At 33.1% G+C, this 17,919-nt stretch overlaps 1 protein-coding gene across 1 annotated transcript; it reads left to right on the forward strand.

Moving 5' to 3' along the window:
* Positions 1–9,738: 9,738 nt before the first annotated feature.
* On the forward strand, positions 9,739–17,705 carry LOC145661982 (uncharacterized). The gene is made up of 3 exons (XM_081727327.1): positions 9,739–9,837; positions 13,933–14,802; positions 17,153–17,705. Exons 1-3 carry the CDS (start codon positions 9,779–9,781, stop codon positions 17,640–17,642), a joined length of 1,419 nt encoding a protein of 472 aa, XP_081583453.1. The 5' UTR covers positions 9,739–9,778; the 3' UTR covers positions 17,643–17,705.
* The last annotated feature ends 214 nt before the right edge of the window (positions 17,706–17,919 follow it).

The raw sequence follows: 17,919 nt of genomic DNA on the forward strand, positions 1-17,919 counted from the left end.
ATTTTCATCAGGAAGGAGGAAGGATGATAATGATCATAATTTTAGGTAATCTACCAAAAATTCTTATTGAGATGTTTTTCCAAAGTCATTGGCAATGATCAATGCCACAATACGTTAAACTAACCGAAATAAACAACATATACCAGTGAGTATATTAACCCAAAGCATAGTCCGCCATTTGCAATAGGGTCCCGCCAGTTCTTGTTGCTCGACGTAACACAAAGAAATTAAAAAGTTTGGGACTTAGAACTGACAAGCCATTGCACGAGTTTGTAAACTAACATTTTTAGAGGAGGAGTAATGGGTTTGCTTTACAAATGAAATTGAATACTTTTCAATTAGAAACAGATTGTGATATGAGAGGGAGGAAAATATGTGAAAGAGAAAAGGGATGAACTTAGGAAAGATAAAAGTCTACTCAGACTTGCCTGGATCTCTCGATGATTCTCCATCGATGCCTCTCTCGGTGTTCTGTTGTCCTCTTTCAGGAATATGGTATTCAAGTTATGGGCGGCCAGATGGCTCGAACTGAAGATTGACAACGAAATCCGTATAAACTTATAATGTGATTCGACACAAATTGTGAACGTTTTCAAATATCGAGATCATTCTTGTTGTTAATAAAAAAAAACTTAATTACATGCGTTACCGTTTCGGATTAGAGTAAATTCTCAAATTCGTGATTGAAAATCATACACCGTTCTTTTTTACATTCTCATCGTACGTTAACTTCATCTACTATCCCTCCACCTGTCATCGGTTTTCCACAAGGACATTGATCATTGAATTCCCAGTTCAACGAATAAACAGTGGGCTGATGAAATAATGAAGTGAAGACTGACGTCAGATAAGATGGTCATTGGAATGTGAACGAAAGATAATCAGCATGTTCATTCATTATGAAATATATAAAAGAAAATAATCAACACAAAATAGAAATTATTTTATGTCTGAGCTTATAAACCAAGTGTAAGTTGCGCTGAAAGAAACAGAATTTAAATTATAATTTTAACATTTATATGATAATGAGAATTCATTTCTATGATTTCAAATAAATAATGTTTATCGTTTTCACATAATCTCAGTCCAAAATATCACATCTCCAAAACTTGTTATTATTTATTATATTATTTCACATAATTTATCGTAATGGACACGATATCTTGACACAACAGTGGTGAACAACTATTTTAAGATTGAGAGTTACTTATCATTTTAGATATTACTGGTGGTCTATTTAACTTTTCACTATTCCGGTAGAGGGAATAGTCCAATAACAATGATCGACCCAAATAGCATAACACAGGTCAAGGCCGGCTAACTCTGACTTCTCGTCGGTCGACTCTGTTGCCGTCACTGATGTAAAGGAAAAAGAAAGAATAGGAACTTCATTGTGGTAAAATTTGTCCTTCATTGACGTTTAGCAAATCTAAGTTGGTCAACAATAAGCAAATAAGTCAAAACCGGAACTTTGATGGCCAATAAGTTACGAATCAAAATATACACGTCATACACACTATAATATTTCATATAATACTCTGTAGGTAGAGTCAATAAAGTGCACGGGATTTAGCTCTTCATCTTTTATTTAAAAAGTCGTATATAATAATTATACAAAGTCTCAATTGAAATCTTGTCTAAGTCTATAATTACTTTAAAATAAGTGTTTTCAGTATCAGTACAGAGGCCTGACTCGGTATATTGTGTTGCCTCAAGTTGATAGGATGGTGTTCTCGTCCAAAGCCCCTCAGGAGTGGGTATTGTAGGTTAAGACTCCGTAGCCCAAAGCGGCCTCGAACGCAGGTATTGTAGGTTATGATCAGTCCAAGGCACTAATGATTTCTTGGTCTCGCTCTTTTACAGCCATTCTTTGGAGGGAGAACTTGTGGAGGAGTTGTCGGGGTCCTTCGTTGTTTTCCGTGTCTTCCTCATTTCTTCCAGTAGATGTGGTTTGCTTTTATCGTCTGCCACTATTCATTTACAAATCGTGAAAACATGTATTTGTAGTGTGTGTGGATGTATGAAATCTTGCAATATAAAACACTAAGCACGTGAAGATCTACTGCCGCGTCTAATTTGATCAAGATCGGAAGTGAGTTTCGTTGTTTGCGTCAAAATAGTAATTAATCGAAAAAAAATTTAAAAACTCCAAATCCAATTTCGACAGCTAAGAACTCGAGAATCAAATGTTCCAATCTGATCATTGATTTTATTGCCTATTATTTTATACTTGTCCATTGTTTTTCAGCTGATATCTCATATAGCTTTCACCGAGCAAATGCAAAGATGGTCACAATGTTATTCCTTTCACTTTATTTATTGATATTGTAGGAGAACGTTAGATTTTCATTATTGAGAGATGAAACTGAATCTTGTATTTTTCTATACTTGTGTTCATAAAGGAAATATATTCAGTACATCAGCCACTTTATAGTTGTTTATAGTTGTTATTGAGTTGTGATGTAGTAATAAGGTGGAATTAGAGGTAATATGGAAGTAACCTCTAATTTATATTAATTGAGGGAGTTTGACATAGTTCAAAATGTCTATACCTATACTGGTAGTAGAGGAAGTATGTGTATGATTTTTATATGTATGTATACAGAAATGTCGGTTCTTCACACAGAAAGAATGAACATTAATGAAAATAAAACCGAAAATTTGAACATTGTAGAAGTTTCTCTCCTTCCCCAGCAACACGTTTTCTCTCATTTTTAATGAAAAAATTCCACATCGCCAATTTAAAGAAATGAAGAAATTAGCCTTTTATGAAAATCATTGTGACATTGTCAAATATTCTGATTTTAAAGGGATAAAGAGGAATAGAATTTCTAAAATATTACTGTTTACGATTTTATTGAAGAAAGAGCGTTTGATATTTATTTTTTAACTTCGAAAACCGAACAAATATTGTAAAATTAGAATCTCGGAATGGTTTAGGTTCCTAACTCACAACATTCCGTGTCAGATAGAAAGCCAAGTTCCAAACTCATTCAAGAAAGTAATGTCATCAATACAGGCAAATTCTTCAGTCATTGTAAGTTATAATATGAATTCTGCCAAGTTCTTGAAATATATTTCCTCATTATCAACATACTTGCAAAACTTGACAACTGGTTGCAACAGATCATATTTGGCGGTATTGATAACGTAACCAGTTGGCCAAGTTCTTCAAATACTTTGATAGTGAGACATATATACATCTGTATATGTGTAGAAAATTACTGATATAAGGCAGGCAGTTGAAGTCAAATGAGCGCACTGTTCGAAATAAAATTTCGAATTACCCTTTTAGTTTTGATTAACATAAATACGTAATAAAGTCATGACTTGCTAGTATTCGAAATTATCTAATTTTCCCCTTCGTCAATTGTCTATCTCCCTAGTTTATCTCAAATTTATTTCCTTACCTATTTCTCACCTGTTTGTTAAATAAAATACTGTCTTGTGGATAAAATAATTTGCTCAGTACCATAGGGTTGTATGATAAATATAGAAAAAAAGATGTTATATCTATTTAACTTCTACCTGAATATCTGGAGTTTCCAATTTGAAAAAAAAAATGAAAAATACGAAATATTGTTTGTGATTTATCTGATTCTATCTGTAGCTACTAAAGGAATTACAGAAATCGTAAAATTCTTATTAAATTCAAACCATTGTTATTTGAAGGTATAGTCTAATATTTTTGGAATAACGTGAAATAGGAAGCCTTAGATTCTCCAGTCAATGAGTTTAATTTTATTTATTTTTTAACATTCAGTATCTATGTTTCATAGTTCATTTCAGCTTGAAGTGATTAAATAATTTAATTTTTTACAGTTATTCTGATCAAATTTTATTGCAGGTTTGAATAATTAAAAATTTATCGAATACCTGTGGCCTAAATTTTGTGCTAACTTGTCATTATGGAAATCATTGAGATTCCCCAATCTATTCTACGCCAATTAGAGAATTTTCTTGTAACTGTTTCTTAATCATTAGGGATTTAACTGAGCTGGCCCTCATAGGTACAGTTACTATTATTAATTGTTGTCTTTCAATTTCGCATTAATTTGAATTACATTAGTAGTCAAACTAATTTATGCAACTGTAAAATTCTCCAATATACAAACTTTGTCTAACGTTATCATATACTATAATTTAAAAAAACTAATCACTGGGCAAAGCAAACCAACGTATTACTATACAACTAATATCTATAAAATAGTGTCTGAGGAAGTCAAGTGATTAGTTAACCCTCCATAGCACGCGTGGTCAATTGTAACATCAAGGCACGCGAGCGGAGTCTCACTCCGCAATATTTATTTATAGGCCTATATCTTAATTCTAATGTGTATTTTGTTTTGAAGCGATATTAAACTGTTTCATATTTTCTTTGCAACGTTTTTGACAATTGTGCATGTATATTTTACATCACAAACTCTTTTAACAGTTCTAAGAAAACTAAAATTTATCTATCCGCGGAGTGTGACTATAATTTATGTAACAATTTAATTTTCTACTGGTGTGACGGTAAGCACAGCTTTTTTACATAGAATATACAATAGTGCTTTTATTTCAGTTATGCAGCATGTTAATATATCTTGAAATATCTACGTATTTTATGTAAATACGTTCTAATTAACTAGCTCCAACTTTTCTAGCACCTTCGAGCACAGTATGGAGAAAATAGGAGTCTGTAAATCTACACCATGATTACTAGATAGATATAGATATAAATATAGATATAAATATAGATATAGTATCAATTGTTGATTTCTAGACTTGAAGGCCTGAGGTTCGAGCCTCGTGCGAAGAAGCTCAGTTTCTCAAGGACTAGTGCATATGAATTCAGATCACAACTTATGCTGCAGGCTATAATTTGTCAGAGTGGAGACCAAATATCCAAACCAATTTGCATTATCATAAATAGTATTTGGCGAACAAACTGAATTTTAATGTGATTTTTCAAGTGAATCTCCAAAACCAGGATTGGAAATCAAATTTATCTTGCCATAAATTTGACTCCTCCAACCATAAAATGATATTTTAGAATTGATGTTGAAACGTATTGGATGCTATTCTGATTTGTAATCTAATTTCGTTAGGGTAAGGCCATTGTTTACAATCGTGAGAAGGCAATTTGACTCGGTCGAAGTGAAAAGTTGATTTTGAGAGGATTCACGGAATTGCAGTCAAAATCGATCTTGCATCAACCACTATTCTGAAACCAGAAATAAAATTCATTGTCTTTGAAATATTTATCATGAACTTTATTCTTCCTGTGCGGAGAACAGCACTCCTGTTACTTTACAATAAAAAAGGTTTGTTCTTGGTAATCTTAGAAACTTTTCAACCGATTTGCGAGTAAATCACTATTTTTCACCATTTGAAAGTCAGTTTCTTTTGGATTGGGATTGACTACATACTTCTAGCTGGATGCATAGTCAGGATGCTTAGCTTTATCTTTTTAATACACTCAAAATGGACAATTCTTTACTTGTACGAATTTTCGGAATTTTACTCCAAAGGCATGACATGAGGATGAAATAGTATTGTTTATTTTAAACTCTTGAAAATAAAGATATGAAAATTCGTATGTCGATACTTCGTGAGAAAGTGAATTTTAGTTCAATCGGGCAGATCGTTTGGATATAAAGACATGCAACTTCAGAAGATCTTTGATACACAAAATCCAAACATATTCACATTTACGAACTTTGGCAGTTCCGTGTCGAATGGTGAAGAAATTGAGATTTTACTATTGATACTCACTTCGTTTGAACCTTTCAACAGAAGGCACGTAATTTAATATACAGTTGCTTTTCAATACGCAAAATAAGGACATTCATTCAGTTGCACAAATTTAGAAATTTTCATCCCTAGGAATGGAGAAAATGAGTAAATTTTATTATTATTTCATGTTTCTTTTGAACCTTTAGAGAAAATTTTACTACTACACGTTTCTTTTGAACTATTGAACATAAAATACTGCAATTTGTTATATAAGAAATGTTTCGTATATCGAATACGAAAATCTTTTAACTTACATGTTGGTTGATATACATATTTAGAAAATTACCTATCATTATTAAAGATTTACGAATCAATATACTTAATGCTGTAAACTTTTTGATATTTAGGGACCTCAGTAACTGAGCAGAGCTCTCCCCGCCATTCTAGTGTCTAGTACATGCACTAAAGGAAGCCACTCGGAATTTTAATTCTCCTCAGTATCTCTGTGATCGTATCTGTCATATCTGGTAGTCCTGAATAGTTGAAAAAAATAAGAATCAGGAAGATTTTTTAAGGTAATACGGCCCTGGTCGATCCTACCTCGGGCCAAGTGAACTTTGTGGTGGATAAACACCATATTCATGGACTTTCTCGGAGTTCTCTCGTTACCTCCCACTTTCTTCATTCCACCATTTCATTCATTCTCATCATCATCTCCTTTAGTGTATCCAACATAAACTTCTGACATAAAACTGAAAACTTTTGAAACATCTTCGACATTGAAACTCATTTTACAATTAACGACATTTAAAATCATTATAATAGGTAGATCACAATCAGCAACATCATAAATTCAATTTTTCCTTTATCCCGTCTGGGATTTTTGCTTCAGATCATAGGCCATCAGAAGTTGCACAAGAAAGTCTCTACGTGCTGTTGTGAAGAAGGAAGCTTCCAGATCAAGTTATGAATAAGTAACGAACTGAACGTTACAGCTACAAATTGAATACTTTTGACCCAATATCGAAAATTTCGAGTTGCTTAAACTGCATTTTGAACAGTATTTAGATCATATTGAAACCTTTTGGGAGACTATACATACAGTCTTAATAGTAAAACAGTGGAGTAAAACATAGAGGGAGGTAGCAGAAGCAGTAAAATGCAAACGTACCACAAAAGAAATTTGTTCATCCCCACTTGGAAGGATTTGCATTCTTTTAAGAATGAAACATTATTATTAGTTTTTTAGTTTGACAGAAAATATTAAGTTATTCAAGAAGTTTAACATTCTGAGATATTATTCAAATTAAAATATCACCGAATACGATAAGAAGGAAAGAGTATCTATATTCTGACCTGCAATTACCTACCATTTATTATCTTATCCTAAATATCGGAAACATTATATAAAAGAAAAGAAGTTACTGGTTCCAGAAACCAGTTACAACTAAATTAAAAATCAAGAATTTGGGTATGAATTACTTTGATTATTTTTTGTTATTACTCGATAATTACTATTATTATTTACTTACAAATTAAATTTTAAACACAACCAAATGAATTCATTTAATACCAAAAGCGAGGAATTTCTAGTTGTTTATGGTTAGTGCCATCGCTTTTATCATGAAGTTGTTTATGATTCTGATTTGGATTGCACATCAAATTATAAGGTTCATGTCATACAGTTCCCGCGATAGACAAGAATATTAAACAATAAATAAAGAATGCCTTTAAGAATAGTAATACAAAATACATTTGGGAAAGGAGTCGGTAAAGTTCTATATATTAAAGATACTGTTATATCATTATTTCTTGTGAAACTTAGCAGAAACCTAAAAGATACAAGTCAAAATGGCTGGCCTCGGAATTGAAACCCAACACTACGTTAATGAAGAGAAAAATTACAGTTTACCTACTCAGATCTTCAAATATATAGTTTAATATTTTGAGCTGTCAAAGTTTTATTTGGTGTATCTTTTTCTTATACTACTACTACTACTTATTATTATTATTAATACAATTAATAGTAATATTATGAATAGTAGTAGTCAGAACTGATAATTTTCTCAAGTTGCATTTCTTTGTAGAACTTTCGTGATACCAGCGTGATTGTTATATAATACATAGACAAGATTTCTGTTTTCGTTTGTAAGCCAAAATAGAAAAATATGAAGGTGTGTAAGTATGTATGTAATAATTTAAAATATTCAACTAAACGCATGTTGTTATTCAAAACGTTTCAAAATATTTACATTACCATGAAATGACATGAAATAAATCTTTTAGGTTAACATCCCATGATTATGCCAGTTGGACTAAGGGAGATGGATGATTTTAGTCAAGTGAATAAAGATGGAAGAATTAACAGAATGACAAAGTGGAAGGAAAAATAAGTACCCCGAGAAAACCTAGGAACACTATGTTGTCCACCACAAGCTTACTTGGTCGAGAATCGAACTAGGGACCTAACGCACCAGAGGTAAGCGCTCTACCATTGAGCAACCATACCCCTATTTCCGCTACCATTTATTAATATTTTTATAGAACATAATTTTATTAATTATATTTTTTATTTTTAAAATTCATATAAAGCATTTTAAAACAGATAAATATTACTACAAAATATAATTTTAATTAGCAAATGTGATTCTAAAGTTTAGTACAGTATGAAAGAAAAATGATAATTAAATACTGGTTTTAGTGTCTTAACTCATTTATAACTCCACGTGAGATATTTAGGAAAAGAAGTAGACATTTCATTTCATTAAAGACATTTCATGATTTAGCGTGTTTTCTTTCGATAGTTGGCAATTCAATCTAACTATCGTACAAATACTTATTTACGCGTCACTCGTGGCAACTACTCATTCCAATTTAGAGAACTTATGGTGGAATTTTCTCAAATCTGATTCACTTCCAGTTACAGAATACAAATATGTCACTTGTAAGCACGAACTCAATATGAAGAACATATCGAGATGGAACTATGAACATCAATGGAAGCAATGAGGTGCATCTTTTACACTTTAACCCTTAAAGATATGCTAATCTTTTGTTGTTGGTTTACATTTAATTTTTTTTCGAGAAACGCACGATTAGAACTAGGATTAGGAATTAGATTTCTGGGCTATCGGCATCTAAGGCCACGTTAGCCCTCACTTATGAGGAATAACGTCCCTCGGTGATCACACTATCCGATGAAAGGGAAGGAAGATAGGATTGGGTAAGGAAGGAAGCGGCCTGGGACCTGCATGTTTGGTAATATCTCGGCATTTGTCTGGTGTGAATAAGGAAAACTCAGGAAAATCTCACTCAGTTTTGCTGTCCTGAAAAGCTTTTACGCCGTTTCGACCGAATGTCCTCACCGGGAATCAAATCCGGAACCGCTCGGACCAAACGCGAGAATGTTAGCGACTACGCTACGTAGGGCCACAGACCGTACCTGTGGAGCATAGAGTCTAGTAAATTAAGTTAATAGAATAGTTTGGAACATTATACTATGAGATTTTCGTGTATTACTGTGTTTCAGAGAGTTAAGAGTGGGAAATGAGTTATCACATGAAGCTGACATGTATCAAAGAAATGATAATTCATTAAAGAAATAGGTCAAGAAAAAAATGTAAAAATAATAAGAAAAGAAACAATAGTGCTGACAACAGACAGAACAGAGAGTAATATCTAAAATTGAAAATTTATCTAAAATTCTTTTCTCATACAGAGAATGGAAAGTATCACAATCTAAAGTAGACTGATATTATCACTGTGTATTGTTACTTAATAAGGACCATAATCTTCCATAACCTTTTGTAGCATTATATTAAAATCATAAAGGGTCATCAGGAGCAACTGTTACTACGGAACCATAATTAGTAAACGTGTAGAAAAAAGGTGATAATAAGATAAAGAGGTAATAACATGATTACCCTTGTAGATTCCTTGTGGGGGCAAATGGTGTTCTGATTGGTTGATTGTATAACAATAGTTCAGGTGATAAAACCTTTATAAACAGACAAAATCCAGATGGAGAATACTGTTTTTGTATGGGACAACTGCTCCTAGAATGAAGGCAGTAATCTTACTAGCGTTTGTGCACATTGCCTTCTGTGCCTGTCCTGAAGGGTAAGTTTTGTACAAGAAATCACTGTAGTCTATATTTCATTCAAATTGCATGCGGCCAACATTACATATAATACTTGAGAAATCAGATGTTATACTATTACAAAGTATGCAAATATTAAATTCAGCATTGAAATGGATTCAGTAGTCACGGTGGTTTAATGGTAGAACACTCATTTTGGTGTCAGAGGTTTCCGGTTCGTTTGTAGGCTAAGTGATTTTGTGATGGACAACATTGTATCTGAGTTTTTTTTTTTCTGATTCTCCCGTAACATCTTAAATCTCATTCCATAAGTTATTCCATTATCATTTACTTTTATTAATCGCCCATCGCCTTTGGTATACAGTACTGGGACGTTTAAGTAAATATATAATTTCATTTCATTTGCAATTAGTCCAAAAATCAGGTGCACCCGCTTCCCTCATGGGCCATAAAGCATTCTTCAAAAATTATATCCTCTCCCATTTAACCTGAATGGTTCTAAGCTCCAATATCTCCTCAGACAAGCCATGATTGAAGTATACTTATCCAGTAGAAATTACTTGTTTCAACTTTCTTTTAGTGCCTTCTAAACTTTTAATAGTGCACTTTCTGTTATGACCTCTCTTGGTGGCTGCCCTTTGAAAATACATATAGAAGTCGAAGTAGTTTTTAGATTTATTCAGAGGTTCATGAACAAATTTTGACACTGTTCTGTGTGTGTTACTATTCACCTCATTGGTACTACATTTTCATTTACAGACCAAAGGTACGTGAGGCTCACTCATTGGAAAATACAAATTAGCGGTAGGTTGTTGATTGCTGGCCACTCAAAAACAGTAGTCTTAATTATACCACACAAAACGGTTTTCTCACTAATTTAATCAGTTGTAGAACAAAGGAAAAACAGAAAATACTGTACAAATTTTAACTAAATAATTACTTTCAAATACTCACAAATTATACATATTACTTCCTCAATATACAACGAACATTATTATAGAACGATGGCTATTTATATTTGTGTTCGTTACATGATAGACAAAGTTAAACGAAATTATTTTCACAATACTAATAATAATAGTTTGTTGATTAACATACAATTTTAAAAGTTGGGAATTGACCAAAATAGAAGGAAATCAATACGAAATTACTTATTTAATCAAATTCTAAATGATGGCAGAGACTGCTAGATGATAACTAACTAAATCTATGTCCTATGCAATCCAGAGGTTCAATGCCATATTTACAAAAGCTTTCCATCCTTAGCCAACTCGACCCATTTTCTAGTTTGCACTCCTTTTTCTCCGAGATCCATCTTAATATTGTCCTCTCATCTGTACGTAACTCTCCCTCATGGCCTTTTTTCCAGTTACAACTTGAAAGGATTTCTACATCTTCCATTCTGGCTATACAACCAGCTTACCTGAGCTTCCTAATCTTAATGACCATAATATTCTTAAGTGAACCGTTTAAATTATGCAGTTCCTGCGCCATTCTCCACTTCCGTCCGTTTTGGGTCAGTGAACTCGCATTAGAATTTTATTCTCAAATACTTTCGGTTTACGTTTTTCCCTTAAAGTAAGCGAGTATGTTTCAAACTCGTGCAGTACAGCAGGCATAATTATCATTTTATATTTTTAGCTTCAAATTCTTCGACAGGATAAGCAAAGACAAAAGATTTTGAATTGAATAATAACACGAATACTCTGCTTTCAGTCGACATATAGTTTTTTCTGGATATGGCTTTAGTCTGTTAATGTTAATCCTAGATATTGGAACTGTTAGATACTGGAGTATGAATACATTGATCTAATTACAAATTAAATAATGTAATGGTTTTAACTTCTCACTAAAAATATATAAAAATCTTGTTATATGTGAAAGACGTAACTGATATCTGAATGGTTATATCGCGTTTTGTTGACATTGCTTAATATCTGTTGCTGTAGATAGTAATTTTGTTGTTACAACAGAAGAAATTTAGCTATGAGTAGATTTATTGTATTTGCAAGAAAACGACTGACGTGAGCTTATTTTGTAAAGAAAAAATAGAAGTTTAACTATTTGTATAAAGTTACCAAGCTCACACCTGCAAAAGTATAAAAAGGGAAATGGTATAGAAAATAGGGATGCTTACTCCAGAGATTTAAAAATAAAATGTAATATTTTTATGCAAAATTAGGAATTTCTTGCAAACATTAATATTATTCTTTCTGAAGATAGTTATTCTAACTGACAGTAATAGTTAACTCTTACTAACTTAGTGTAAGTAACAACCATTAAATTATCAATTACAATTTAAGAATTTAAAAAAAAACTTAAAAGAAATAAGAATGTAATGAAATGCTATATACAATACGTACATGATAAATATTTCCAATGACTGATATTCATAACGTAATTTGTTCAAGTTTGAAGTTGGTCAATATTAACATATAAAAATTAACTTATGTTGAACAATTAAATGTCGACTAAAAGCAGGGAATTCGTGTTACTATTCGGTTCAAAATCTCTTGTCGTCGCGAATTCTGTCGAGGAATTTGAAGCTTAAAATATACAAAACGATAATCATGCCTGTTGTTCTGTATGGCTGCGAAACATGGTCACTTACTCTGAGGGAAGAACATAGACTGAAAGTATTTGAGAACAAGATCCTGAGGCGAATATTCGGACCTAAGAGGAGCGGGAATGGGGAATGGCGGAAACTTCATAACGAGGAACTACATAATTTATATGGTTTACCCAACATTGTTAGGGTCGTCAAGTCTAGGAGGCTTAGGTGGGCGGGTCATGTAACTAGAATGAAAGAAAGTAGAAACGCTTTCAAAGTCTTAACTGGAAGACCAATCGGAAAACGACCATTAGGAAGACCTAGGCGCAGATGGGAGGACAATATTAGGATGGATCTCGCAGAGATTGGAATACAAAGTAGAAACTGGATGCAGTTAGCTAAGGATAGAAGTCAGTGGAGAACTTTTGTGAACGCGGCATTGAACCTCCGGGTTCCATAGGCCATAGAGTTAGTTAGTTGAACAATTATATATTAATATTAATTAGAGAACTACGAACTACTTAATACCTTAAATGAATCAGATAATTCAAAAAGGACTTCAGTCAAACAAATTTAGTTTTGAGGAAACTAAAAGAAAAAAAAAACATTGCAGAATAAGCTCATTCTGCATACAAAATGAGATCATTCTGCTATCAAATTTTACATCTTTGTATAAAATGTTAGACTAATGACACTGAAGCCTTTTATGCATAGAAAGATAGGTGTACCCAATAGGAACAAAATTCGTTGTTCACTCAATTTCGCTATATAGGTGACTGCAGCCCATTTTGCATGAACTAATTCAAATATACACAGAATTATTAACAAAACATTCAATGTGTTTATAAATTTATTAAATAAAACTATTTACAATATACAATATCTAGAAGGTATTGTCACTTTTATTTTTCTTAATGCAAACTATCGAAAACAAATAAATAATATTATAAATTGTCTTGTAACAGCAATATGTAATCTTTAAAAAAAGTTGTCATAAAATGTAAAATTCAATGGTATGTTGATAATTCGTTGGACAGAGTTAAATAGTGACTAACATTTGCTTCAAATAACAATAAGGAAAATATTCAACTATCATGGGAATTTCTCTAGCACCTTTGAACTAATTATGAGCATGTCTAAATATGCAGGTTATGGTTTAGGGTATAATCTATTAGAAAACCTTCCTTGTTGTTACCTACCGAGTTATAGTTAAACCATATAGGTATACACGGTTCAAATTTCTATTTTAAGCACAGAGAGTTTTATTTAATAAGGTTTTTTTAAAAAAAAAAATAGTTCAGACACTTACTGTAATCATTCAAATTATGAATTTATACACACATTTTTTAATGATTGGGAAAATAAACTTAATCAAGTGTAAATTATCACATTTAGTGCTCAGTCTAATGTTTTCACATGTGTATAAGCGTATTTTAACGACTCAAAAATTAATTTTAAATTAACAGAATGTGTAGAAAAGATGTAAATCTTGAAGTTACATTTATACGATAATATTTATAATCTTGTGATGAACTGCTAATAACAATTAAACTTACCTTTGCAGGCAATTGGAATACTGGGTAACAAATCCCAGTGACCAATATACAGACACGGAAGCAGGATTAGCCCAGGGATGTTTGTCTCCTGCGGGTGAGGCTAAAGGACTAGCCCCAAGAGCTGGAACTTTGGAAGTGGATCCTACAGAGCAACACCAAACAGTATATGGCTGGGGAGCAGCCCTTTCCAATTCTGCAGCTTACCTCATCCATTACAGTGAGCGTAGAGAAGAACTTCTCCAAATGCTCTTCAACACAACTTCTGGAATTGGTGTCAGTTACATACGTCTTCCTATGGCTGCTTCAGATTTCATGGCCAGAGGCAAAGCTTACACATATGATGACACATACGATCCAGAACTTAAGAACTTTACAATTGAGCCAGAACTGGAATTCGTTATCCCAACCATATTGGCAGCCAAGGAAGTCAATCCAGATTTAAGGATCTTGGCAACGCCATGGTCAGCTCCAGCCTGGATGAAGGATAACAATAATATTGAGCGGGGCAGATTTCTCACTAATATGACCGATGTTTATGCTAATTATTTTGTGAAATTTATCCAAGGTTTCTTGGATGAAGGAGTTCACATTGATGTAGTTACATTACAGAACGAGCCATTGCTAGAAGTTCCATACGCTTCCATGATTCTAGACGAGGATGCAGCTATCCTACTGGCGAGATCTCTTGGTCCGAAACTTCAAGAAGCTGGCCTTGACACTAAGATAGCCATTTGGGACTGGAACTGGGATAATCCAAACTATCCAATCAAAGTATTGAATGACAGTATTGCCAGTCAGTACATCGACGGATTTGCAATTCATGGTTACTCAACATGGGATCCAGATGACTCACAAATTGTTGTTGATGCATTCCCCAAGTATGTATGTTTTTATATTACACATTATTTGTCTTAAGATTGTAAAGTACAACAAAGTTGTTAAAGCACATTGACATATAATTGCAATTGGTATTTGGTTGATTTGAAGTTTCCAAACCGAGGTTATATGAAACGTGGACATACAGATTAAAATGGGATCCAAACCACATGAGTTTTCATCGGAAATAACACCCTGATCTCAACTGACAAAGGTGCATACTCTAACCATATAGCCACGAGAGATATTTGAAGCCCATAAGAAACATTAACAAAATTAACGCTTCATAAAAAATACGAGAATGGTTACATGAATCTTCTATTTCTTCGTGATCACAATAGGACACGGTCTATTTCGTTAAATGGTAGGGGTACTTTCTCTTGGTTACGGGATCCGAGTTCGGCTGTCGGTGTGAGTACTTAAAAACGTTAAACCTTAGATATAGATGTACTAATGACTAAAAATGTATCTTCCCGAATCTAGTGCTACCATGCCCAGTACAAGAGAACGTATAAGTTCTCTTCACTTTTTCGTCAACTTTCTGCACCAAATCTTCAGTGATGACAGAAGGTCTCCCAATTCGTTCCTCATCATGAACATCCGTGCGGTCATGTTTAATTGCTCTAATACCATTTACTGCCATTCAATCGCTCATAATGTTTTCTCCATACACTTCACTAATCTGGCGATGAATTCCAGCCACTTTCACGCCTCTTGGCACTAAAAAAACGAATTATAGTGTGTTACAGTCCGCGAGATTCTCAATCGACAGAGGCATTCTAACTAATCACATACAAAGGTAAACACTGTCGAATGTTTCCGTAATTGCGTCTGTGGCTTGCCAACAAATGTAGGTACGCACCACGCATGCACAGGATGCCGACTACCGCGCTGCAGAGGCCGAATTTCAAAACGGTACTTAAAAACGTATCTCGTATATATATATATATTGGATTCATAGAATTGAAAAAAGACATTTCATCTGCAAACGCCACTTTTTTAAAAAGAAAATCTCCTTTAAGCATGAATCATGTGGTTCTTGAAAGGTCTAAGATATGGTTTCTGAAATGCCTGATCTTGGAATTTCAGAGCAATTAGCAATGCCTAGAGAAATCGAATTACATCTGTGAGTTCATACTTGGCGAGCGCTTCGATTGCACTTAATACCGTTTTACGCTCACTACTCCCTAATGGTTGAACACCAGAGTCTATCATTTGGTACTGAAGATGTGTGATGTCCAATGAACAGATTTAACTAATTTGCGTTTCGTCATCTTATATGGTCCTCTTCTGATGACTTAATGAAGGTTGAAAAGAAACGGCCCTCGTAGATTATATTTCAATATATAGATTAATAAGTTTTTTTTTTACTTACAGTTCAGAACTTAATTAAGATAACTACATATAAATATTATTTGAAGATCAATCTCTGTCAGTACAAGAAATTTACCAGAAACTAGCTTAGAGATCGTCAACGTCAAAGTACATACATATACACCATACATAAATAGAATGTAACTGCACGAAATGTTATACAAATAATTCCATAAAAAAAGATTTGAACAAATTGAAAACGTTTGGATAAATGTCTAAGAGTAAAAAGGTACGAAGTGAATGTGATCCACATATTCTTGCGTCCTTTAAATATATTCCGATTACATTCCTTTAATTAAAAATATCACTTGATAGTTTTTAAAACGATGTGTTATACGATCAAAGACAATTAATCAATGGACAATTTGAAAACAAAAATTTATATTTTAACAGGTGAAGTTACAATTAATATTTTTTTGTAATAAACAACCAAAATACATTACATTAAAATATATTTAACAATTTATATATCATTTTCGAAACTTGCCAATCTATTCTGTGTATAATAGGGTTACTATAAATTTTTGAACTGTTTTGTCAAATGGTAAAGTACCATATTGTTAATAATTTATTTATCTTGATGCGCATATATGGAAAAATGTATTTCTTTCTTCAAAAGATGAGTTCTTACAAACAATGCGCAGATATATTTCTATGTTATTCGAGTTAGATTTTAACCTATTTAACTGTCTATAGTTTGAATATACCTCCTTGTTTTTCCTGATTTTTGTGTTTAAGAATTGCGTCTCTAATAAGAAATAATAAAAATTGGGCTAGAATACATTATTATCTCCTTCTACTTATATAATGTAACTCATTTTACACTGCTTACCATATTGAGCGAGTTCGAAATACCACTAACGATGAATCAAGAGTAAATACGCAATTCAATTGATTACATTTTATTCCTTTATTTATTTTGTAATATTCAATAAATTATAAAAATAATAATTTGCATATGTAACTTTTTCATTCCAGTGTAAATTATTATGTAACTGAATACAGTGGTTTCTCCAGCGACGAAAACTGGCCAAATGTCTTCAAGTACATGCTTGGATCCTATTTCTTACGTCAAGTACAGATTGGAGCTGTGAACGGTATCTTATGGAACATTGTCTTGGATGAAAACCTGGGTCCAACCTACGAAGGAGGTGGTTGCAAGAACTGCCGTGGTGTCGTCACCTTGTACTCCGATGACAGCAAAATTGAGAAGAATATTGAGTACTACGTCATTGGCCATATGAACAAAGCTGCTTCTTCAGGCGCTGTCCGAATCGGAAGTCCAGAAGCTTTTGGAAATAACAACAACTTGCATTCAGTTGCCTTCCAAAATCCTGACGACTCCATTGGTATTGTCGTGTTTAATGCCGACCAAGGACAATCAGACAGTGTGGAAGTTAGACTCAACGGCCAAGTATACAACTTCGATGAGGTTCCACCTTCAGGAGCTGTAACTTTCAGGCTGTAAATCTTTCCAACACATGTAAATAAAATATTTAGAATTATTTACTACACAACACATGTAAATAAAATATTTAGAATTATTTATTACGTTGTTTATCTTTGTTCCTGAGTATAAAAGAATCCAGAAGATGAATAGATGTTTGGAGAGCAATGCATATGATTCGAATATTTTATAGACTTGCCATAAGGTGACACTAGTGTAACATGAAAACGGAAACTGCTACTAGAGCGTTGGACAAAGGGCCTAGCGGATTAAGCATGTGAAAACTGCCCCCAAGCAT

This window comes from Thermobia domestica, chromosome 10 (assembly GCF_964235325.1).
Source record: "Thermobia domestica chromosome 10, izTheDome1.hap1.1, whole genome shotgun sequence".
Taxonomy (NCBI): Eukaryota; Metazoa; Arthropoda; class Insecta; order Zygentoma; family Lepismatidae; genus Thermobia; species Thermobia domestica.

Bases quoted from the DNA above. Each gene is read 5' to 3' on its own strand.
- LOC145661982 (XM_081727327.1), top strand. From the start codon at position 9,779: ATGAAGGCAGTAATCTTACTAGCGTTTGTGCACATTGCCTTCTGTGCC. The intron at 9,838-13,932 runs GTAAGTTTTGTA...TTACCTTTGCAG, and splicing joins TTCTGTGCCTGTCCTGAAGG to GCAATTGGAATACTGGGTAA. The intron at 14,803-17,152 runs GTATGTATGTTT...TTTTCATTCCAG, and splicing joins GTTGTTGATGCATTCCCCAA to TGTAAATTATTATGTAACTG.